The sequence below is a fragment of the Mustelus asterias genome, chromosome 2 (genome assembly GCF_964213995.1).
Source record: "Mustelus asterias chromosome 2, sMusAst1.hap1.1, whole genome shotgun sequence".
Taxonomy (NCBI): Eukaryota; Metazoa; Chordata; class Chondrichthyes; order Carcharhiniformes; family Triakidae; genus Mustelus; species Mustelus asterias.
This window is the reverse complement of record NC_135802.1, coordinates 133,567,806-133,594,105: the sequence shown is the minus strand read 5'-3', so window position 1 is coordinate 133,594,105 and position 26,300 is coordinate 133,567,806. Positions and strand designations below refer to the sequence as shown.

General features: G+C 42.7%; 1 protein-coding gene across 4 annotated transcripts in view; it reads left to right on the top strand.

The window, feature by feature from the left end:
* Positions 1 to 26,300, top strand: part of LOC144511598 (protein DEK-like) — a 54,853-nt gene that overhangs the window by 23,664 nt on the left and 4,889 nt on the right. For 2 of the 4 annotated variants that reach the window (XM_078241909.1, XM_078241910.1), the window contains 7 exons: positions 2,309 to 2,418; positions 3,989 to 4,083; positions 7,049 to 7,169; positions 15,007 to 15,195; positions 17,450 to 17,591; positions 18,355 to 18,405; positions 26,105 to 26,253. In XM_078241909.1, coding sequence (XP_078098035.1) covers positions 2,309 to 2,418; positions 3,989 to 4,083; positions 7,049 to 7,169; positions 15,007 to 15,195; positions 17,450 to 17,591; positions 18,355 to 18,405; positions 26,105 to 26,253 — 857 coding nt within the window. The remainder of the gene's footprint in view (positions 1 to 2,308; positions 2,419 to 3,988; positions 4,084 to 7,048; positions 7,170 to 15,006; positions 15,196 to 17,449; positions 17,592 to 18,354; positions 18,406 to 26,104; positions 26,254 to 26,300) is intronic. The other 2 variants (XM_078241911.1, XM_078241912.1) reach the window with 1 other exon arrangement.

Here is a 26,300-nt window from a genome sequence, read left to right as displayed (position 1 = left end):
AACCAATGTTCTACCTAAGTTTGTAACATCTTCCTTGTTTTTGTACTCTATATCCCTATTAATAAAACCTCGGGTATTGTATGCAAATGTGCTGTCAACTTGTTCTGCCACTTTCAGCCTCATAATGCACATATACACCCAGATCCTCCTCCTCCTGTCTCTCTATGTTCTTCTGCCTCACTTCTCCACATTCAATTTCATCTGCCACCTGAATGCTCATTCTATCAATTTGTTTATGTCCCTTTTAAACTTCTACACTATCCTCACAGATAACAATGATTCCAAGTTTAATTTCAGATGGGCAGCACAGTGGCAGCGGCACACTGCTGCCTCACAACTCCAGGGACCTGAGTTCAATTCCCGCTTGGATCACTCTCTGTGTGGAGTTTGCACATTCTCCCATGTCTGCATGGGTTTCCTCCGAGTGCTCCGGTTTCCTCCCACAGTCAGAAAGATGTGCGTGTTGGATGCATTGGCCATGCTAAATTGACCCTTAGTGTCCCGCGATGCGTAGGTTAGAGGGATTAGCGGGGTAAATATGTGGGGTTAAACAGGGCCTGGGTAGGATTGTTGTCGGTACAGATTCGATGGGCCGAATGGCCTCCTTCTGCACTGTAGGGATTCTGTATCTATATTCTACATTTAAATTGTGCCCTGTGCACAAGCTCTAGATCAGTGGTTCCTGACTAATGTGCCGTGGCGGGAAGTTTGCAAGTGTGCTGTGGCCTGCGGTGAGTTTTAAACTATGCGTGCTGCAGGACCCTGAGGAAGATGGAGAAAAACCCAGGTGTGGCAGTGTGCTGTTGAGGAGAGCAGGGAGCGTGGCAGTGAGGAGAGCAGGGGGAGAGAGGTGGAGGGAGTTTAAAGGCATTAGGACAGGACTTTCAGGTAAGATGCTTTTGACATTCCTTCATTGTTGCAGAATGGGTGGAAGTCGTGTGTTCAGTGTTGTTGGAGGAGTTCTGATAAGGTGTTGGAGTCAGAAGGAAGTGTTGCTGGACTTTTCCAAAGAATGCAGAACACTGAATACCTGTTCACTCAAACGGGCTTTATTGCAGTCCTTATTCAGCTGCAGCATGGCAGGGAGATGGAGCACAGGCAACAAAGAAAGGAAAATGTTCGCAGAGGGGGAAGGAGAAGGAGGACTCTTAGTTGAAGGGATACCAAACTAGGGCTTTCGGAGAACACTTCTACTGCCACCTCAGCCAGGAGCTGTGTCTGAAGTGGCTAAGATACACCAAGAAGCTGGTCACAGACTTCTACCACCTCAGTTGTTTATTGCATTCCAGTCATAAATATATGTCAACCCAAGTACTAACCTCCGCAATACACCACTCAACACATACATCTCATTTGACACCATAGCTTGCACGATCATTCTCTGCTATTTTGTTTTAAACTTTTAAAGCTAGATCTTTATCCAGGACCACATTCTACTATGGATTTCCATGTTTATATATATTGCCCTGGAGATCTTATCAATTTAATTTGCAAAACACTTTATTAATTCAGCACCAATTTAAAATTGAATTTATTTCAAAGGTAGTTCTGCAGATGTTGCCAAAAGCTGTGCATACTGAACTACGGAATGATAGCAGTTATGTTATACACACAGGCTTCATTGTGATGCATTGATCACAAAATAATTAAAATATTTGACTAACCTCAAGTTCTAATTAATTCTCTGCCCTTGAGACTAGCGCAGAACATTTTCATTTCTGTATGGCAAGCAATGAGTTAACCAAAAATCGTTATTTACAGCAAGAAAAGTAAAACCTTAAAGATATTGCAGAATTTGGAAGGGAAGATCGGGCAGAATTTTATACTCGCCCGGGGGGTGGGCTGGCGGGTTGAGGGTAGCGCAAGGCCATGGGCACTTTTTCCGGTGCCTACTCATCCATCTGCTGCAATTTTACACATGGCCATGGAAGCACCGAGCAGCACACTCACCCATAGGCCAACGAAGCACCGAGCAGCACAGGATCTGCTGATAAGGTTAAATCAGTAGGGCAGAAGGATATTTGTACAAGCCATATACATCTGTAGACTTGTGTTGTAAATTATGGTGAATTTCTATTGTAATGGATCTAATACTGACCTATAGGTAACTAATTCAGCACAGGCTGGGGATTGAAGCATTCCTTGTCTTCAACGCTCAGCTCTTCACTGACTTAGTCAGTTGAGCTATTAGTAGAGACCTCATTAGACAATCTTATTTTACATGAATACTAGTTATTTGTCTTTGAACCATTATGCAAATTCTAAAAGAATGCACAAGTGAAATGTGGTTTTTAATATTTTTTTTCAGGTAGAGGCACAAGGCTGGGAGAAATTGAGAGGATACAGTATTTCATGGGCAAAACTAAGGCCGAAGATCTCAAATCTCTTCACAAAATTTTATACAACAGGCCAGGTTCGGTAAGATGATCGAAAACTATCTGAATAACTCTGGAAAAAGAGTCACACGACTTGAAACATTAACTCTATTTTCTGTCCACAGATGCTACCAGATCTGCTGAGTTTTTCCAGCATCCACAGCATTTCACTTTTTAAAAAATGTCTCGCTACTTGGGTGTGATCACTTTGTGTATCATTTGTTGGGTAAAAACAAATTAACTTTTTATGTTTTCTAATTTTTGAGAGAACCCCATGTTTAGATTTTTTTTTTGCACATGTGAGCCAGGTTAGTCAGTGACTGTACCAGGCAAAACATATGCTCTTTTTTGCAAGGAGAAATTTTCTGCTAAGCCTCAAAAGGCTAACTCCTTGTCACTGGGTACCATTTGCATGTGTAAGCCTTAATAAGTAACAGTTAGCAATGTTGCAAAAGTACTTTTTAAGTACAGCAATCCCAGTTACTCTTTCACCAAAGACTTGAGCAGAGTCAACATTTCTCACTCAGAAAAGCTGCATCAAACTATGCATTGGAAAAGAGAGCTGGAGATGTAAATAAAAATTTTGTGAGAATGTTGCTTTGTGACTTGTTTACTGTCATTCAAATATGAAAGTCTAATTGAAACTGTTTTCTCCTGAGTTGAAATGGCAGGTTTGCATCTGATGGGCTGAATATTATTTCAGGAATAAGGACTATCTCCTCAACCTTCCTGATACAATTTCAACATCTATTGTAGAAAATAGCTTCCTAACCTGCAATTGTGTTCCATGACATGCCTTGTTTAGGATTCCAGTATTGCAGCAACATTATAATTGCACCTTCATTGGGTCTTAAGTATGTGCAATAGTGCATCTCTGATAGTGTTGGACTGTGTAGAAACTCCTGAGATATAGACTGTCAGCATCTTCATCTGCAGAACCAAAACTAATGTATTAATTTACATCAGCTGACAGCTTTTCTAAAACCTTTGCATTATGAAAAATTTATTAATTGTCCATACTATTTTGCCACACGTTAAGCAATTCCATCATTCCCATCCCTCTCTGTCCCTATTCCTCCCATGAGTCCTATCCCATCCTTCACAGAAACAATCTCTCCAACTAGGATAACTTTGCACTCCATTTACCTTCAACTGTCATCTCTCTCTCTCTCTCCTTCTCCCCCCCTCTATTGGCAGCCACATGTGTGTCACATGCTCCAGTTTTCCACATGGCCTTCGTGCCTCTATGTGCATCAGGCATCAACCACCAACAGACACTCCCCTTAAACTGATTAATCAAAACAGTCCAGATGGACATGAGCAGCTTTATTATAGATTTGTTCAAACATCGGAATGTTATCACAGTCAAACTGGATCTTGTCCTCACCTGAAGTTCATTTAGGAACTTCCAGGTGGGATTAAGAATGAAACTTGATGAGCCCAGAGCTAACTCAACACAGACTGAGAGTCAAACCCAAGACACTTAGTTGGTATGACTCAGCTATTCATTAGCTAAATGAATATACTTTGTATTTAGGTTTGTGGTTAGTATGTCCTGAAAGAGTTTTATTGATTAGCTGTAACCTTTTTGTGTCCTGTTGCATTCTTTCTAGCTTGCCACATTGAAAAAAAACATTCGTCTGTTTACTGGGTTCTCATTTGAAAGCGGCAGTGAGCAGCATAAGAAAAAAGAAGAGGTACTGAAAAAGTGAGTGACTAAACATTTAATTCAGCCATCGGAGACCCTACTGATAGCATAACCAGTTAATGGGGAGTGATTTGAATGTGTTACTCATTAACTGAATTACCAAAAAAGCATTGTGATTTAAAAAAAAAAGAAGTTTCACATTTGTTTTCATATTTGCAGATGCAAATATACCAAAATTATGAAATAATGACAAAATTGATTTAAGTTGGAGCTAATTCACACAGGTTGTTAAATAATTAAACTCGCTCTGTTACAAGATCACCTTCTGCTGGAGAGCTAAATGGAGCATGTCAAGCTTGGATGCCATAGAAACTTTGAAGAAATTACCTTTCTTTGCAGTCCACTAGGAGAAGCAATTTGAACCTTTAATAAAATGTCTACTAAGTCAATGGAAGCCTTGTTTGGTATGAAATGTCCTTAAACATCAACTCGGACATTACACTCTTCGAAAAAAAGATCTGCAACGATGCCATTGCTGATGACAAAACTGTTGAAATGGGGACCCTTCATTCCATTGTCATTTTTCTTTATAGAGAAAGTGAGAAAAGCTGTTTATTACCTTACAAAGTAGCTGCTTACCTCTTTTTACTGAAATAGAGATCGTGAAGTGAAGTATTAAGTCACGAATAATCATCAATAACAGGTGTTTGGAGCTGTTTGTGGTTGAAGTCACGTTGACAGGACTAGGTCTGATCAGGATTTCCTGCTACTCAACATAGCATTGATAAAATAGTTTGAGAACATGCTTTCAAACAACAAACTGAAATGAAAATTTCAGTTGATTTGATTAGATTTCAGTAGAATATTTCAGTAGATTTGATCCCCGGCATCTCCAACCACAGTGGTATAGTTACCAACAAAGGAAATTATGCTAACTATATAACCAAAATGGTAAACCATAAGTCAGAGCTGGAAGCCTTGCTCAATAAGAAGTCTCACAACACCAGGTTAAAGTCCCAACAGGTTTATTTGGTAGCACAAGCCACTAGCTTTAGGAGCGCTGCTCCTTCATGAGGTGAGTGGGATTTCAGTTCACAAACAGGGCATGTAAAGACACTAACTCAATTTACAAAATAATGGTTGGAATGCGAGTCTTTACAGGTAATCAAGTCTTAAAGGTACAGACAATGTGAGTGGAGAGAGGGTTAAGCACAGGTTAAAGAGATGTGTATTGTCTCCAGCCAGGACAGTTAGTGAGATTTTGCAAGCCCAGGCAAGTCGTGGGGGTTACAGATAGTGTGACATGAACCCAAGATCCCGGTTGAGGCCGTCCTTGTGTGCGGAACTTGGCTATCAGTCTCTGCTCAGCGACTCTGCGCTGTCATGTGTCGTGAAAGCCGCCTTGGAGAACGCTTACCCAAAGATCAGAGGCCGAATGCCCGTGACCGCTGAAGTGTTCCCCAACAGGAAGAGAACAGTCTTGCCTGGTGATTGTCGAGTGGTGTTCATTCATCCGTTGTCGTAGCATCTGCATGGTCTTCCCAATACACCATGCCTTGGGACATCCTTTCCTGCAGCGTATCAGGTAGACAACGTTGGCCGAGTTGCAAGTGTATGTACTGTGTACCTGGTGGATGGTGTTCTCACGTGAGATGATGGCATCTGTGTCGATGATCCGGCACGCCTTGCAGAGGTTGCTGTGGCAGGGTTGTGTGGTGTCGTGGTCACTGTTCTCCTGAAGGCTGGGTAGTTTGCTGCGGACAATGGTTTGTTTGAGGTTGTGCGGTTGTTTGAAGGCAAGAAGTGGGGGTGTGGGGATGGCCTTGGCAGGATGTTCGTCTTCATCGGTGACACGTTGAAGGCTCCGGAGAAGATGTCGTAGCTTCTCCGCTCCGGGGAAGTACTGGACGACGAAGCATACTCTGCCAGCCATGTCCTGTGTTTGTCTTCTGAGGAGGTCGGTGGGTTTTTCGCTGTGGTGCGTCGGAACTGTCGATCTATGAGTCGGGCGCCATATCCTGTTCTTATAAGGGCATCTTTCAGCGTCCGGAGGTGTCTGTTGCGATCCTCCCCCTGGGAGGAAGATCATCTCTTTAACCTGTGCTTAACCTTCTCTCCACTCACATTGTCTGTACCTTTAAGACTTGATTACCTGTAAAGACTCGCATTCCAACCATTATTTTGTAAATTGAGTTTGTGTCTTTATGTGCCCTATTTGTGAACTGAAATCCCACTCACCTGATGAAGGAGCAGCGCTCCGAAAGTTAGTGGCTTTTGCTACCAAATAAACCTGTTGGACTTTAACCTGGTGTTGTGAGACTTCTTACTCTGTTTACCCCAGTCCAACGCTGGCATCTCCACATCAAGCCTTGCTGAAAACAGTGCAGTGGTTTAACCAGAGATTATGTGCATTATGTCCAGTTTTGTTCATTGTAACAAGGGAGACATTCAAGCTTGGAAAACAGTTCGGAGAAGAATCATAATTCTGATCATTAACATCAGAGACCCAAGTACTGGAGAAATTTGGGACTTTCTCACTTATTGGACCAGGTATAATAAAAAGTCTGCAATTGAAAGTGGATACCTTTTCACATGAGAATATCAGTTTCATTGTTGGACCAGTTGGCCTTGGGTCACTGTCTGTGTGGAATTTGCACATTCTCCCTGTGTCTATGTGGGTTTCCTTTGGGTGCTCCAGTTTCCACCCGCAGTCCAAAGATATGCGGGTTAGGTTGACTGGTTATGCTAAATTAACCCTAGTGTCAGGGATTAGCAGGGTAAATAATATGTGGGGTTACGGGAATAGGGCCTAGGTGGGATTGTGGTCAATGTAGTCTTGATGGGCCAACTGGCCTCCTGCATCTTCTACGATTCTATAGAAATGGCCTTAAATGCACTTTGTTGTTTTCTAAAAAGCATTGGTGCTGAAGTTTTTCTCCTGCTTTTCCCTAGAGTTCACACATGTACTGCTGTGTTTATATTTGCTACAGATGGCTTGTTTTCTTTTTGTACCATATACTTGTAGGAATCCAATTTCAGTACTGAAGGTGATTTGTACTGTTCTGGACCTGGAGAGAAAAGGCACAAAAGATGAAATAGTATCAAAAATTTTGAACTTCCTGATGAAGCCCAGAGCATCTGGCAAGGTAGAGATTTTGAAATCAAATACTATTTATTGTATATACTTATGTAAAAGTCAACTCCATGACTTTTGGTCCCAGAAAGAACTTTTCGTACACTTAATGTAAAAGTCAGCCCTAGCTTTTCAGAAATTGAACTATTGTGATTATTAATTATTTACCAGTGATTACCACAGTTCATTAATTTGAAGGGACGTGTGGGTGTGTTTAGATTTTACCAATTCTGGCTGCAATCTCCCAGCCAATTGACGTCTGTCATGATGCTATTGAGAAAGAATAACAAGCACCCAATTCAAGTTAAAATAAAGGTGTGGCATTTGCTGAGAAGATAAATAATAGTGCAGCAGCGGGAGAATTTAATATATGAAAGAAAATAATATATGAAAGATATTCTTCAGTATGTTTTCTAGCTTATTGGATAGATGTATTAGCAGAGAGAGACTAGGCAACTGGCCTCATCTGGAGAAAAAGATGGTGGATAATAAGCATTGGCAAAATTGTAAATCACCTACAGAGCCATCTGGAACTGCCTTCAGAAGCAAAGAAAGATTTTATTCCAGAATTCACAGCCAGTGCCAGGTGGTGCACAAGATTATTGAAAAGGCAGGAGGATTGAATACTCTGTCGGAAAACACAAAATTCAGTCTGTCACCTGACCTATGGTAAAATCATAAAATTCCACCATTTATCATCTGATAGCAAAGAAGAATGTGTATTGATTGGCCTAGTTTGACATGTCAGCAAACCGGACTGTCACCAAGATTTGGGGGTGGGGGCAGTGGTGGTGAAATTCTTATAAAGGTGATGGCCATGCAAAGATGAGGTTCACGTTGGTTCCATCTTGTATGGAGGATGATACCAACCAAATTAAAGTCGATGTGATATTTGAATGCAAAACTTCAGCCAAAGAAAAATTTCAGAATGCCGTTATCATCCATGTTAACAAAAGGCTGTATGGCTGAAGGCCATCACAAGAAATCGATCAGAAGTCTGGAATTTGAAATCAGCAGGACTACGAAGTTTGCTCATCTGGGACATGTTCAGACCCCACCTTGTTGACGATGTAGTCTGATATGAGGTTAACCAACACCAACATAGCAGATATTCTGAGCGGTCTTATGAATGAATGTTGTTCAGCTCTTGGACATGTGCATAAATAAACCTCTTGAGGATAGTATCCAAAAGATGTAGAACAATTGGATGCTGAAAACAAGCAATCACGAAGGTCAAATATGAACACACTCACTGTTAACATTGTGTCAATGGGTCATGCATTACATGGAATGGTCTAGTACAGTTCAAAAAGCATTTATAATATTTAGAGCATCAACTATACTTGGCTGTACCAAGGACAATATTTGTAATGATGCCAGAGTTACCATTGCTACAGATGATGAACATTAAGATCCATGTGATATACTGCCAGACTATTGGGATAAATTGTTCAGGGATTCAGATGGTGTTTGCAATTTTGTAGGATTTCAACATGGTGTTGTAGTTAATTTATTATGGTGCATATTTAATTATGTTAAGTTGGATGACATTTTCATAATCTGTACATGGGATCCTCATTTAAAGTTGTTGTGTTCCTGAAAAATTATGAATTTAAGGGACATGATTGTAAGGGACATGATTGTAAGTGAATCATAGGTTCCCGTAGGAATGTTAAAGCCAGAGTTAGGTTCCTTTGGTCATTTCTCGCCCAGGAAAAAATATACAAGTTGAAATACTATATCGTATAAAGCACTGTACATTTCTAGCTGAAATAACTTGCAAAATAAGTGTATTACTGAATATAAAAGAAATACAATATACAATGCAATATTTAAAGTACGTCCACCTATAGTATTTTTAGACTGACCAGGTGACATCAAGTGGCAGAGGTTGATTGTTTCAGGTAGCAGCTGAAATCCCTGCACCAACCACCTGCCATGCAGTGGAGGCCAGGACATCAGTGTGAGTTCAGAACAGGACTGAGGGCATTTGGTGTAAGCATGCTGAGAAAAGCCACGGAAGAGGAGATCAATGGCAAGCAATGTTAAAGTGAAACTGGTGATGGTAAATGGATATATTGACATTAACAGTGAGTCAGTGTTAAGTAGGGACTTGCTGTAATGTTATAAAATGAATGTTAAATAATTTGAATTCTTCAGTGTTGGTTTTTGCTTTATCGTAATGTCCCTTTTTTTTTGCCTGAATCAAGCTTGTGTATCAATTCCCAGAAAATGTCATGTCAGCCCCATGACTTTGGCTTTAAAGTTTTAAAGTTCATTCATTAGTGTCACAAGTAAGCTTACATTAACACTGCAATGAAGTTACTGTGAAAATCCCCTAGTCGCCACACTCCGGCGCCTGTTTGGGTACACTGAGGGAGAATTTAGCTTGGCCAATGCACTTAACCAGCATGTCTTTCGGACTGTAGGAGGTAACCCATGCAGACATGGGAGAAGGTGCAGACTCCACACAGTCAGTGCGGTCTCAAAAATTTGACTTTTACACTTGTATTTACGGCATTTGAAACGAGGCAAAGCTCGCTATATAACTTGGCCATTGTATGAGAACATAGAACAGTACAGCACAGAACAGGCCGTTCGGCCCACGATGTTGTGCCGAGCTTTATCTGAAACCAAGATCAAGCTATCCCACTCCCTATCATCCTGGTGTGCTCCATGTGCCTATCCACTAACCGCTTAAATGTTCCTAAAGTGTCTGACTCCACTATCACTGCAGGCAGTCCATTCCACACCCCAACCACTCTCTGCGTAAAGAACCTACCTCTGATATCCTTCCTGTATCTCCCACCACGAACCCTATAGTTATGCCCCCTTGTAATAGCTCCATCCACCCGAGGAAATAGTCTTTGAACGTTCACTCTATCTATCCCCTTCATCATTTTATAAACCTCTTTTAAGTCTCCCCTCAGCCTCCTCCGCTCCAGAGAGAACAGCCCTAGCTCCCTCAACCTTTCCTCATAAGACCTACCCTCCAAGCCAGGCAGCATCCTGGTAAATCTCCTCTGCACTCTTTCCAGCGCTTCCACATCCTTCTTATAGTGAGGTGACCAGAACTGCACACAATATTCCAAATGTGGTCTCACCAAGGTCCTGTACAGTTGCAGCATAACCCCACGGCTCTTAAACTCCAACCCCCTGTTAATAAAAGCTAACACACTATAGGCCTTCTTCACAGCTCTATCCACTTGAGTGGCAACCTTTAGAGATCTGTGGATATGAACCCCAAGATCTCTGTTCCTCCACAGTCTTCAGAACCCTACCTTTGACCCTGTAATCCACATTTAAATTAGTCCTACCAAAATGAATCACCTCACATTTATCAGGGTTAAACCCATTTGCCATTTTTCAGCCCAGCTTTGCATCCTACTTATGTCTCTTTGCAGCCTACAACAGCCCTCCACCTCATCCACTACTCCACCAATCTTGGTGTCATCAGCAAATTTACTGATCCACCCTTCAGCCCCCTCCTCTAAGTCATTAATAAAAATCACAAAGAGCAGAGGACCAAGCACTGATCCCTGTGGCACTCCGCTAGCAACCTGCCTCCCATCCGAAGATTTTCCATCCACCACCACCCTCTGTCTTCGATCAGACAGCCAGTTACCTATCCAATCGGCCAACTTTCCCTCTATCCCACACCTCCTCACTTTCATCATAAGCCGACCTTATCAAACGCCTGACTAAAATCCATGTATATGACATCAACTGCCCTACCTTCATCAACACACTTAGTTACCTCCTCAAAACATTCTATCAAATTTGTGAGGCACAACTTGCCCTTCACGAATCCGTGCTGACTATCCCGGATTAATCCGCATCTTTCTAAATGGTCGTAAATCCCATCTCTAAGGACCTTTTCCATCAATTTACCAACCACCGAAGTAAGACTAACCGGTCTATAATTACCAGGGTCATTTCTATTCCCTTTCTTAAACAGAGGAACAACATTCGCCACTCTCCAGTCCTCTGGCACCATCCCCGTGGACAGTGAGGACCCAAAGATCAAAGCCAAAGGCTCTGCAGTCTCATCCCTTGCCTCCCAAAGAATCCTAGGATATATTTCATCAGGCCCAGGGGATTTATCGATCTTCAGTCTATTCAAAACTGCCAGTACATCCTCCCTCCGAACAACTATTTCCTCCAGCCTATTAGCCTGTAACACCTTCTCTTCCTCAAAAACATGGCCCCTCTCCTTGGTGAACACTGAAGAAAAGTATTCATTCATCACCTCGCCTATCTCTACTGACTCCATACACAAGTTCCCACTACTGTCCTTGACCGGCCCTAACCTCACCCTGGTCATTCTTTTATTCCTCACATAAGAGTAAAAAGCCTTGGGGTTTTCCTTGATCCGACCCGCCAAGGACTTCTCGTGTCCCCTCCTAGCTCTCCTAAGCCCCTTTTTCAGCTCATTCCTTGCTAACTTGTAACCCTCAATCGAGCCATCTGAACCTTGTATTCATCAATTTTACTGCACAATCTAGAGTAGTTATAAATGGAGCCAGGAAGTTAGTTGTATTTGTGATTTTTATTAAATTCTACTTATTTTTGCATAGCATTAGCACTCTGTTAGATGCTAGTGCTGAGAAGAGTGTACTACAGTGGCTTTAACAGGTGTCCTGGTGACTAATTGTCTGAGAGCAACCAAGTCTTTTTTGGTTTTGAGTGGCCTTTTTCATAGTTGGTATGTAATATCCTTCAGGATGAAATGTTAATCAAGGCCCTGTCTGCCTGTTTAGTTTTATATTAAGATTAGAGAGCACTCCCTGCTAAACATTTCTTTCTAAATCTCCATTCCTTCCCCAGCGTATTCCACAAAAAACTGATTAGACTCATTGTGAATCTCTTTTGTTTTTATAAAATTTCTTCGACTTTCCACTTTGGCCACAATTTCTCGATTGCACCCAAAGTGTGTTTGAAATGGCACTGGATAGTCTGTGTCAAGCTCCTACTAACAATTAGCATGATGAAATGTAAAAGCTTCCACAAACCAGCTCATTTGGGCCGTCTAATAGAGGGGCAATAATTTTACATCTGAAAAAGTATTCTTGCCTTGGCCTCCTTCTGATTTTCATCTATATGGTTCCTAAAAATGAAACTCGGCTCCTAAATTTTTCATTCATTATATATAAATAATGATCTAGCAACTCAAGACTGGGCATCCATAAGGTGTTGTGGGCCATAAGCAGCAGCAGAATTGTACTCGACCACAATCTGTACCCTCATGGCCCAGCATTTCCCCCACTCTACAATTACCTCCAAGCCAGGGGATCAGCCTGGTTCAATGAAGAATGCAGATGGGCATGCCAGGAGCAAACCAGGCATACCTAAAATGAGGTGTCAACCTGGTGTAGCACAGGACTGCTTACATGCCAAACAGCATACGCAGCAAGTGATGGACCGAGCTAAGTGATTCCACAATCAGTGGATCAGATCTAAGAGTGCAGTCCTTCTACATCTGGCTGTAAATGGTGGTGGACAATTAAACAACTCACTGAAGGAGGAGGCTCCACAAATATCCCCATCCCTAATGATAGAGGAGCCCAGCACATCAGTGCAAAAGATAAGGGCTGAAGCTTTGGCAACAATCTTGTGCTGAGTGGATGATCCATACTGGCTTCCTCTGGATGTCCCCAACATCACAGATGTCAGTCTTCAGCCAATTCGATTCGCTCCATGTGGCATCGAGAAACCGCTGAAGATACTGGATACTGCAAAGGCTATGGGCCCTGACAGTCCAGTAAACGCCCTGAAGACTTGTGCCCCAGAACTTGCCATACCCCAAGCCAACCTGTTCCAGTTTAGTTACAACACTGGCATCCACCTGGCAATGCAGAAAATTGCCCAGATCTGTCCTGTACACAAAACAGTCCAGATCCAAACTGACCAATTACTGCCCCATGAGCCTGCTCTTCATCATCAGTAAAGTGATGGAAGGCATCATCAAACCCCAGCAAGCGGCACTTACTCAGCAATAACCTGCTTGTGGCTGCTCAGTTTGGGTTCCGTCACGGTCACCCAGCTCCTGACCTCATTACATCCTTGCTTCAAGCATGAACAAAAGAGCTGAATGCCAGAGGTGAGGTAAGAGTAACTGCCCTTGACATCAAGGCAGCATTTGAGTATGGCACCAAAGAGCCCTAGCAAAACTGGAGTCAATGGGAATTAGGGGGAAACTCTCTGCTAGTTAGAACCAAACTGGCACAAAGGAAGATGGTTGTGGTTGTTGGAGGCCAGTCATCCCAATTCCAGGATATCACTGCAGAAATTCCTTGGGGTAGTGTCCTGGTCCCAACATCTTCAACTGCTTCATCTTCTTTCCATCATAAGGTCGGAAGTGGGGATGTTCACTGATGACTGCACAATTTTCAGTACCATTTGTGATTCCTCTGCTACTAAAACAGTTCATGCCCAAATGGCGGCACGGTAGCACAGTGGTTAGCACTGCTGCTTCACAGCTCCAGGGTCCCGGGTTCGATTCCCGGCTCGGGTCACTGTCTGTGTGGAGTTTGCACATTCTCCTCGTGTCTGCGTGGGTTTCCTCCGGGTGCTCCGGTTTCCTCCCACAGTCCAAAGATGTGCAGGTTAGGTTGATTGGCCAGGTTTAAAAAAAATTGCCCCTTAGAGTCCTGGGATGTGTAGGTTAGAGGGATTAGCGGGTAAAATATGTGGGGGTAGGGCCTGGGTGGGATTGTGGTCGGTGCAGACTCGATGGGCCGAATGGCCTCCTTCTGCACTGTAGGGATTCTATGATTCTATGATTCTATGATAAATGCACTAAGACCTTGACAATATCCAGACTTGGGTGACAATTGGCAATGAACATTCGCACCACACAAGTACCAGGCAATGACCATCTCCAACAAGAGGATCTAACCATTGCCCCATGACATTCAATTGCATTATCATCGCTGAATTCCCCACTATCAATATCCTGGGGGTTACAATTAACCAGAAACTGGACTGGATTAGCCATATAAATACTATGGCAGCCAGAGCAGATCAAAGGCTAGGAATCCTGCAGTTTCCAGACCTCCTACAAAGCTTATCCACCATCAAAGACACAAGTCAGGAGTGTGATGGAATATTCTCCACTTGCCTGGATGAGTGCAGCTCCAACAACAGTTGAAGCTCAGTGTCATCCAAGACAAAGCAGCCGTTTGATTGCTACCTTTCCACAAACATTCAGTTCCTCCATCACCGACAAACAGTGGCAACCATGTGTACCATCTACAAGATGTATGGAAGGAATTTGGGATGTATGAAAGGGATTTTCACAGTAACTTCATTAATGTTAATGCAAGCCTACTTGTGACACTAATAAATAAACTTCAACTTAATTCGCCAAGCTTCCTTAGGCAGCATCTTCCAAACCCACTGCCACTACCACCTAGAAGGACAGGGACAGGAGACACCTTGAGGTTCCCCTCCAAGTCACTCACTGTCCTGACTTGGAAACATATCAATGTTCCTTCACTGTTGCTTAGTCAAAATCCTGGAATTCTCTCCCCCTCAGCACCTCCGGTTCAAGAAGACAGCTTACCACCATCTTCTGAAGGACAGCTGGGGATGGACAATAAATGCTGGCCTAGCCAGCGGAGCCCACATCTTGTAAATGAATAAAAAAGTGTGATGCAGCATTTGTGAATAGTTGTCTGGTATTGTAGTGTGCCTGGTCTGGTATGTGCGCTGTGATATTTGTAGTGTGCATGTGCCATTATTAATTTTTATTAATCTAATTATTAATTCAAATATAAACATTGCATAGTTTGTCAACGTAACCTTGGTGCAGTGTTTCGATAAGTCTCTTTAAAATATATATTTCACAGTCACTACCAAAACCTAAAAAGAAACGTCCAAAGGGTGGCAAGAAAGAACACAGCAGCTCTGGGTCCAAGAAAAAATCCAAGGCAGCAACCGTGGAAGAAATTCTCACAGATGAATCAAGCAGTGAAGAAGAGGAAAAGAAAGGAAAGGAAAAATCTTCAGATGAAAGTGATGCGGAGGAAGAAGTGGAGGTTTGTGTCAGTTGTATCTCACTTAATTCCTCTATATCAGATGATGTATATTAACTAGATTCTCAAATCTCTGATCAGCAGATGGGCCGATAATAAAAACCTAACCTAGTCTTTAAGGTAAGGTCTGCTTTGAAAGTGATGAATTCTATAGAGAGGACAAGGCATTTGAACTCTCTGGTTCCAATCCCCCACCCTTCTTCCCCCAAAACGTAATATAATTTAACTTTTTTTTCACCACATGCCTCTCACTAGAACAGTACAATGTTAACTCTAGTTGTGTCTCTGGTGAAGCTATTCCAACCTCTTAATTCTATTACTCTTTGTTCCTTCTATCACCTTTGACTTTGTCTCTGATATTTGAATTGCTCACTATCTGCTTACATTAGTTCTCTCAATTTTCTTTTGAAAATCTTTTACAGAACCTCCAGATTTCTTGCTTTAAAAATATCCCACAGGTTTCTTTAGTCTTATGGACTACTACAATGGTTGCACTGAAAACTAGTCTCTTTTTTAGCCAGTGTTCATGACAACATTGTTGCTGCCAGTCACTTGTACCAACTCTGTCCACTTGAAAATAGTATTCATTTTCTTTAGTGCTGAAGTCTAACTGGAACCCTTTGGCGTTGATAGGGCATAGATTACAAGAGCAAGCATGCAATGGTGAACTTGTCATCAACATGACTTCAGTTGGAGTGTTCTGGACATGACCCTTTTAAGAAAGATGTGAAGGAATTGGACAGAGTGTAGACAGATTCATGAAAATGGTTACATGGATGAGGAGCTTCAGGTATGAAGATGAATTGGAGAAGTTAGGTCTGTTTTCTCTGGAGAAGAGAAAGCTGAGGAGGTCTGATCGAGGTATTCAAAATCAAGAGGGCTCTGGACAGGGTAGAAGGGATGAAACTGTTCTCACATGTAAAAGATCACAAATGAGGGGCACCAATTTTAAAGTAATTGTCAAAGAAATTATGAAAAGTGAGTGGTTTAGGTCTGGAATGCACTACCTGAGAGTGTGGTGGAAACAGGTTCAATCAAGGCATTCAAAAGGGAATTAGACTGTTCCTTTTCAAATAGTTATGTACAGGGTTACAGGGAGAAGGCAGGAGAATTCCACTAAGTGAAATGCTCAGTTGGAAAGCAGATGCAGATACGCAGGGCCAAATGGCTGCATCCAATGTCACACGGGTGGCACGGTAGCACAGTGGTTAGCACTGCTGCTTCACAGCTCCAGGGACCTGGGTTCGATTCCCGGCTTGGGTCACTGTGTGGAGTTTGCACATTCTCCTCGTGTCTGCGTGGGTTTCTTCCGGGTGCTCCGGTTTCCTCCCACATTCCAAAGATGTGCGGGTTAGGTTGATTGGCCATGCTTAAATTGTCCCTTAGTGTCCTGAGATGTGTAGGTTAGAGGGATTAGTGGGTAAAATATGTAGGGATATGGGGGTAGGGCCTGGGTGGGATTGTGGTTGGTGCAGACTCGATGGGCCGAATGGCCTCTTTCTGTACAGTAGGGTTTCTATGAATTCTGTTGTTCCACTGCCACAGATGAAGATCATCATAAACTGTATAGAAAAGGTAAACCTCGAGTCAGTTGCTTGATGTATCCTGACAAGGTCACTGGTTCAAACTGCAAAAGTAAAGTTTGAGTGATGTCAGAAAATAGTGTCTTTTCAGTGTTGTGATCAACAGTGAGGTTGCTTTGTTTTGGTAGCGAGTGACATAGAATAGATTTTCCTACAGGGAGTGGAGGCAAAACCCTAAATTCCCAGAAATGTTTGGATGAAAAGATTGGGATCAAATTGAGACTTTCCTCATTTGTATCCATCTGTGATCATCTAATCTTGATAGTTTTCACTTTCGTGCCACAAATTAGCTAGAGCAACCAACAGATCGGGTTTAGTTCGTTAGTCACAGTCTAGGAAATAAAGTCAAAGACTGGCTGGGATGTATTGCAGTCTGTGTAATCTGCTTGGACTGCATGCAGGCCATGTCAGGACAGCGTTCCCATTACATTTTTAACTGGTGAAAAGTTTTCAGTTAATGTCAGTTAAAGAGGACTATTGCTTTAATTTGGTCAAAATTCTTATCAGATCTTAAATTAATTCTGTTAAAACAGGCTTTATAATTAAGTAAAAATATCCACAGTTCTATACAGTTTTATTAAAAAAGGATTGTGTAGTTGCTCTAAAGTACGAACTATAAACCACAGACACCAAATATTTAAGAAAACATTGAGAATCCATTCAATTTTTTTCAGCCACCCAAGAAAGTGTCTAAGAAAGAGAAATCCACACCAAAAGCTGTGCCCAAAGGCAAGAAGGCACAAATTACTAAAGCAACAAATGTGAAAAAAGCTGACAGCAGCACTGCAAAGAAAACTGCAGCTCTTGCCAAGAAGGGTGAGTACAAAGGAATTATCTAGTTTTGAGATTAACAAACAACACATTATTGACCAGATAATGTATTTTGGAGATTTTGGCTGAGAGGGAAAGAAGTCTCCCTGGAAAACATAATCTGCTTCGTTGTTTAAGGCATGTCCTCCGAATAACACCAGGTTACTGAAAAGTAGCCTGCAGTTTCTAAAACCAAGGCAACAATGTCCAGTAGCTGATGCCAACCCCCTTTTCTTTCTCACTACCCCACCCCTCTGTCATCTGCTGCCTTTCCATGTCCCATGGTGAGAGAGAACAATCTCCTGTTTTTAGGTAAAAGTGAAGGACTGAATACACACACAAGACTCACTGTAGCAGACCTTTTTTGTTGCAGAAAGGTGTGTTTTGTTCTCAGTAAGTAAAAGAATGTTGATTCTGCAGAGCAGAACTTATTCCTAGAATTTGCATTCAATCTTGGCATTGAGTTTGTTCGAGGTTAGATGTAGGATAAAACCTGTATGTAACTCCACTCCTTCCTCATGGCATCAGGAATGCCTTCTGCATCAGCAAATTTCCCAATCTTCTCATGTCCTTGGGTCTTAAATGCAGTGCTGATTTGGTGATGAGAATTGCAGAATTGAAACTACCCAGTACGCTTGCAGCTGACGGAGAGAAATTTTTCTCTCCTTTGAGCTGGGCTGAAATTTGAATCCAGATCTGGTAAATAAAAGGACAGTATTCTAATTTACTGCACCACCCAGTTCCCGTTTAATGTAATTTTGTTCCCTAGACCTGGGCAGTGGCGCCAAAAAGGTGGCTTCGATTGGGAGGCTAGCTGAGAGTAAGTAAATCTTTTTAAATATCATTTTACATGCAGACTAAAATGATCCGGAGGGAAAAAGACATTTTTGTACGAATTAGTATAGGAGAAAAATACAATAAAGTATTTTCATAGAGTTTTCCTATTTGGAGTAAAATGGTAGTGGACTAGCATGTCATTGTGTTTATATTACACTGTAAGCAATGATACTTCCAGAAACTATTCCAACAATAGAGAATAAATAAAGTGTCACAGCTGTAGAGAAGGTGTATGCTGTAGAGGGATTGTCCACCGAGTCTCTGTGGGTGGAAGTTCAGAGTGGGAAGGGGCCGGTCACTTTGCTGGGAGTTTTCTATAGGCCGCCCAGTAGTAACAGGGAGGTGGAGGAGCAGATAGGGAAACAGATCCTGGAGAGATGCAGTAATAGCAGAGTTGTTGTGATGAGAGACTTTAATTTCCCAAACATAGATTGGAATATCCCTAGGGTAAGGGGATTGGATGGGGAAGAGTTCGTTAGGTGTGTTCAGGAGGGTTTCCTGACACAGCATGTGGACAAGCCTACAAGAGGCGAGGCTGTACTTGATCTGATACTGACCAATGAACCTGGACAGGTGTCAGATCTCTCAGTGGGAGAGCATCTTGGGGATAGCGATCATAACTCTATCTGCTTTAGGCTTGCATTGGAAAAAGAGAGGATCAGGCAAGCTAGGAAAGTGTTTATATGGAGTATGGGGAAATATGAAGACATTAGACAGCAAATTAGAGGAGTAAATTGGAAGGAGGTATTCTCGGGGAAATGTATTGAAGAGAGGTGGCAGTTTTTCAAGGAATGTCTGTCTAGAGTTCTACAGGACAAGGTTCCGAGCAGACAGGGAGGCGTTAGTCGGTTAAAGGAACCGTGGTGCACGAAAGCTGTGCGGGACCTAGTCGAGAAGAAAAGGAAAGCGTACAAAAGGCTCAGAGAGCTTGGCGAAGATAGGGATTTAGAAGAGTATACGGCTTGTAGGAAGGGACTAAAGAAGGAAATTAGGAGAGCCAGAAGGGGTCACGAGAAGGCCCTGGCAGGTAGGATTAAGGAGAACCCCAAGGCGTTCTATAAATATGTGAAGAGTAAAAGGATGAGACGTGACAGAATAGGGCCAATAAAAGGTGAAGGCGGGAAAGTCTGTACAGAACCAGTAGAAATGGCAGAGGCGCTCAATGAGTATTTTGCCTCGGTTTTCACAGAGGAGAAGGACCTGGGTGGATGTACTGCGGGCGTGCGGTGGACTGAAAGGATTGAGTATGTGGACTTTAAGAAAGGGGTTGTGCTGGAATCTTTGAATGGCATCAAGATAGATAAGTCGCTGGGTCCGGATGGGATGTAGCCCAGGTTGCTGTAGGAGGCGAGGGAAGAGATTGCAGAGCCTCTGGCGATGATCTTTGCGTCGTCGATGGAGACGGGAGAGGTGTTGGAGGATTGCGGATGTGGTTCCTATTTTCAAGAAGGGGAATAGAGATAGCCCAGGTAATTACCGACCGGTGAGTCTAACCTCAGTGGTTGGTAAACTGATGGAGAAGATCCTGAGGGACAGGATATATGAGCATTTAGAGAGGTTTAGTATGCTCAAGAATACTCAGCATGGCTTTGTCAAGGGCAGATCGTGCCTTACGAGCCTGGTGGAGTTCTTCGAAAATGTGACTAAACACATTGACGAAGGGAAGGCGGTAGATGTGGTTTATATGGATTTTAGCAAGGCGTTCGATAAGGTCCCCCATGCAAGGCTTCTAGAAAAAGTGAGAGGGCATGGGATCCAAGGGGCTGCTGCCCGGTGGATCCAGAACTGGCTTGCCCAAAGGAGGTAGAGAGTGGGTATAGATGGGTCTTTTTCTAAATTGAGGTCGGTCACCAGTGGTGTGCCCCAGGGATCTGTTCTGGGACCCTTGCTGTTTGTCATTTTCATAAATGACCTGGATGAGGAAGCGGAGGGATGGGTTGGTAAGTTTGCCGACGACACGAAGGTTGGTGGGGTTGTGGATAGTCTGGAGGGATGTCAGAAGTTACAGAGGGACATAAATAGGATGCAAGACTGGGCGGACAAGTGGCAGATGGACTTCAACCCAAATAAATGCGTCGTGGTCCATTTTGGTAGGTCAAATGGGATGAAGGAGTACAATATAAAGGGAAAGACTCTTAGTACTGTAGAGGATCAGAAGGACCTTGGGGTCTGGGTCCGTAGAACTCTGAAATCGGCCCTGCAGGTGGAGGAGGTGATTAAGAAGGCATATGGTGTGCTGGCCTTTATCAATCGAGGGATTGAGTTTAGGAGTCCGGGGATAATGATGCAGCTATATAAGACCCTCGTCAGACCCCACTTGAAGTACTGTGCTCAGTTCTGGTTGCCTCACTATAGGAAGGATGTGGAAAAGATTGAAAGGGTGCAGAGGAGATTTACAAGGATGTTGCCTGGATTGAGTGGCATGCCTTATGAGGATAGGCTGAGGGAGCTCGGTCTTTTCTCCTTGGAGAGATGAAGGATGAGAGGAGACCTAATAGAGGTGTATAAGATGTTGAGAGGCATAGATCGGGTGGACTCTGAGGCTTTTTCCCAGGGTGGAAATGTCTGCTACAAGAGGACACAGGTTTAGGGTGCTGGGGGGTAGGTACAGGGGAGATGTTAGGGGTAAGTTTTTCACACAGAGGGTGGTGGGCGAGTGGAATCGGCTGCCGGCAGTGGTGGTGGAGGCGAACTCAATAGGGTCTTTTAAGAGACTCCTGGATGAGTACATGGAGCGTAATAGGATGGAGGGTTATAGGTAGGTCTAGAAGGTAGGGATGTGTTCGGCACAACTTGTGGGCCAAAGGGCCTGTTTGTGCTGTAGTTTTTCTATGTTCTAAATGGCACTGAGAAAACAAAACTTCACTTATTTCATCAGTACGCTTTAAATCTAAGACCCACTTGAATCGTACAATATGGTAGAAACTGATTTTGGTGTAAATTTTCTGAGTGCATACCAGTGATGAGGATGTCCATTGACGGTGTGAATGCAACTTTCCAGTGGAGTTCCCTGTCCGTAGTCGGAAGTTAGACCTATATGTTGACACAGGATGTCCTGTTATTTATGCATTTGTGACTTGAGTTATCTGGTCAATCCACTGATGGGAAATGAATGCTGTTATAAGATTTAAGGTGGAATTCTCCATCCGTGCTCGCCCAGAAACCGAAGAATCCCACCCAAGATCAATGGACCTTTGTGTGGCCTGCCCCCGCCCGCTACAATTCCCATGGCGGGCGGGACGGGAGAATTCCCCCATTAATCTTACCTGTTTCCCTTTTATAGCATTTAACAGTTGTGATTGTTGCAAGCAGGTGACTAGTATTCTTTTGCCTGATTTATGAAATAATTTCTCAATGTTATAATGCTCAGGATCACTCTCTCCAATCTATCTATCAAGTAAATCACTAATAAAGCCACCTCTGATTACTTCCTTGTCTCATTCTCCACTCATATTCCACTTCCACACTATGACACTGGCTCCGTCTGTGAGGTGATAGTGACGCCCCATGACATCAAGTAGCATTTAGCTGAGTATGGCATCAAGGAGCCCTAGCAAAATTGGAGTCATATCTGATATAATGGAAGGTAGTTGTGGTTTTACAAGGCTAATCACCTCAATCCCAGGACATTGATGTAGGAGCTCCTCAGACAGTGTCTTAGACCCAACCATCAGCAGTGGCCTTCCAACCATCCATACGGTGAGGTGAGAAGCAAGCAGGGATGTTCGCTGATGATTGCACAGTGCTCAGTACTTTTCGTGACTTCTCAGGTACTGAAGCAGTCTGTGTTCACGTGCGGCAGCATTCAGGCTTGGGCTGATTATTGGCAAGTAATATTTGTGTATTTGTGCCAACCAAGTGCAAGCAAAGACCATTTCTAACAAAGGAAGCTAACCCATCTCCCTTGACATTGAACCTAACTAGATCAGTCATATAAATATTATGGCTATGACTACACGAGCAGGTCAGATGCTGAGAATTCTGCAGGGAGTAACTTGTCTCTTGACTCCCCAAAGCAAGCTTGTCCACCATCTACATGGCACAAGTCAGGAATGTGATGGAATGTTCTCCACTTTGCTGGATGAATGCAGCTTTAACAACACTCAAAAGGTCAATGCCATCCAAGACAAAGCTACTTGATTTGCACGCATTCAGTATTTTAAACATCTGTATCCTTTGCCACTGGTGCACTTTGGCAGCAGTGTAGGCTTTTAAATAAGATACACTGTGTCAACTTGGCAAGCTTCCTTTGGCAGCATCTTTCAAAAACTTGCCCTCTACGACCTAGAAGGACAAAGGCAACAGATAGGATCACCTGTATGTTCCCCTCCAAGTTGCACACCATCCTGGCTTGGAGCTGTACTTCTCTCTACTATGTTGGATCAAAAAACCTGGAACTCCCAGTATATTTTTATCTACACCAGATGAAATACAGTGGATCAAGAAGGTCATCACCATCATTATCTTGAGGGCAGTTAGGAAATGAACAACAAATGTTGGCCTTGGCAGTGACACTCAAATACAATCCCTAATCCAGTTACAACTGCGCTTTCAAAATCCTATTTAGACTGACTTTGGCCCTCCGTTTACCATTACATTTCTGAGCTGCCGATTTCCGTACCTGCACCCTTGCCCTAGCCCCAGTGAAACCATTAGCCTCTGTCATCCTCGCCACATGCCTGGGATGCCCCCATCTACTCTCCAGTCCAAGGGTCAAAGACTTAAAGGAATATGGTGGACATTGCTTTTTAATGCAAGATCTGGATCCTGCTTTTGTGTATTAAAACTGGAAGATCATTCTGGAATGCAAAGATCCTGGCTTATTTTCTCTACTGCAAACTGTCATCAAAAGCTGCTTTTCCTGTCATCTCCTCGTTCACTTTCAACAAAAATGCAAGGACTTGATGGACTTCTTTATTGCTCATAATCTGATCTGCCTTTGCCACTCTCCTCCTTTCTATCAGCTCACAGGGCATATGTTTCTCTAGAGGTTCTCTGTACTAGCCCTGAACTTTCATCTTTCTCTTTCTATCCTCATAGCTTTCTCTGAGCTTTCCCATGCGATCCACCTCCTGCTGCCTCAGCCCTGTTCCTAATAAACTGCTCACAACCTACCATACCTTTCTGGCTCTTTTTAGTCAATAACGCCAGCTGTTCTCTCTTTTCAGGTTGTGTCCCTCACTCCTTTAAATCAGCTGTCGCCACCTCTGTCCTCAACAGACCAACCTTTGACTGCACCATCCTTGCAAAGCATCGCCCCCATCTCCAAAGCCCTTTTGTTTCAAAAGTTCAGGAATGTGTTCTCTCCTAAATCCATAACCATCTTTCTTGAAACTCCATGTTTAAATCCCTCCAATCAGTATCCCCCCACCCCCCGCCACAGTATAAAATCAGCTTTTATCAAAGTCAGGTGACATCTTATGTTACTGAGATAAAATAAATTGTTCCTCATCCTCCTTGACTTTGCTGCAGTTTTTGACAGTTGAACACGTTATTCAGCTAGTGGGATTGTACTCCCCTCTTCCCCTTCTTATCTAAGTAATCATAACCAGGGTCTCACTTGCAATGGTCACTCCTCCTCCTGCACCCTTATCTGTGGTCACCGACCTTGATCTGCTCCTATTATCTATATGCTGCCCCTTCGTAACACATCTGAAAGCAGTGTGTTCTTTTTCACATGTATGCTAATCACACCCAGCCATTTCTCTTGACTTCTCACTGTTGCTAAATTATCTTACTGGAGATCCAACTGACATCCAATACTGGATGAGCAGAAATTTCCTCCTACGGGAAGACTAAAGCCATTGTTTTCAGTTTCCACTACAAACTGTCCTCTAGCTACTGAATCCATCCCTCCTCCTGGCCAACTGTCTGAGACTGAACCAGTCTGGTTGCAACCTTGCAATCATATTTGATTTTAAGATGAGTTTCTGACCCCACACTAAGGCCACCGATTTCCATCTCTGTAACATAGCCTGACCTTGTCTCTGCCTTGGCACATTTGCTGCTGAAACTCTCATTCATGCCTTTGTTCGCTCTGGACTTAATTATTCTAGCACACTCCTGGTTGATCTCGAATATTTTATGCTTTGTAAACTTGAGGTCCCCCAGAAATCTGTGGCACAGTGGTTAGCACTGGTGTCTCTCAGTGCCAGGGACTCGTGTTCGATTCCCGGCTTGGGCCACTGTCTGTGCGGAGTCTGCATGTTCTCTCAGTGTTTGCGTGGGTTTCCTCCGGGTGCTCTGGTTTCCTCCCACAGTCCAAAAGATGTGCTGGTTAGGTGCATTGACCATGCTAAATTCTCTTTCAGCGTACCCGAACAGGATGTGGCAACTAGGGGATTTTCACAGTAACTTTATTGCAGGGTTAATGTAAGCCTACTTGTGACACTAATAAATAAACTTTAAATCTGCTGTCCATGCACAAACATTCACCAAGTTCTATTAATCTAATTCCTGTGCTTGCTGATCTATACTGTTGCTGGTGAAGCAACATTTTGATTTTAATATTCTTAACCTAGTTTTCAAATTCCTGCATGGCCTTATCCCTCCCTACATCTATACTCTCCTCCAGTCCCAAGACCCTATTCTCATTCAATTCTGGCCACTTGAGCATCCCTGATTTTAATTGCTTCACCATTAGTGGCCACATCTTCAATGCCTAGGTTTTGAGCTCTGAAATTTTTTCTCTACACCTCTTTACCTCTTTGTTCTCCTTTTAAAACATTCCTTAAAATTTACCTCTTGTTTTCAGTTACCTAATCAAATATCTCTCTGTGGCTCGGTGTCATACTTTAGTTTTATAAAGCTACTGTGAAATGCTTTGGGATGTTTAATTGTGTTAAAATAAATTCAAGTTCTAAACTCTACTGAAAATGAGGCATGTGGTGGCTACTTTGTGGAGAAACAGAACTCTAATTAAAACTTAAGTGAACAAATTTATATGAACTATTACAGTGCTGCAAATTGGCAGTGGTATGGTGTTGAGCAAATGCTAATTCCATGGGAAAATCATTCTCATCATCAGTTGGTCGGCAACATTTTTCAGATGTCTTGCATTCTCCAGTGGAATTACTTGTTGAAATTCAACACCAGCTTTGTGCATTCTTGATTTTAAAATGAACAACAATGCTGTTACAACTTGCGAACTATTAGCGACAGATCTTTCTCCTGTTACTGTAAGCTGGAAAAAAACACATTAGCACCTGTATAGATCCTAGCCGCAATGTGCCTAGAAACAAAGTGGTCGTAATCAAATTGACCTGATTTTTTTCAGTGATTAACCAAGCAATAGCTCGGCAGATCTCATGCAGAAAAGTTAACATTCTGAAATTACTATAATTGAGACTCCTCCTCTGTGGCCCTCCTCTCAAATGTTGCTTCTTAGAGAATCCAAACCTGTAACTAAATTTGGTATACATGTTGATTTTAGCTTTATTTGCACCCAGAATGGATTGCATTTTAATTATTAATATGAGGATTGGCTGAGTCTACAGTTGAGTAACTGGTTTGCAAATTGGTCAGCTGTGAATTCCAAATACTTTGTGTACCCTTTTCCACCCCCACCTCAGCACCCCGACCTTCCCAAAAGCTAACTCAAACTTGATGTAGGATTTTGAAAAGTGCATAATTGTATTGAGTTAGTTTGAAACAATGTACTGCGTCTTGTCATTGTTTCACAGAAAGTGAATCTGAAGATAGTTCGGATGATGAACCACTGATTAAGAAACTTAAAAAACCACCTACAGATGAAGAATTGAAGGGAACAGTCATGAAATTGTTGGTTGATGCGAACTTGGAAGAAGTCACAATGAAACAAATCTGCAAAAAGGTGAATTATTAATGGTTTGTTGCAGATGTTTTGTTTTAAACTTGAGG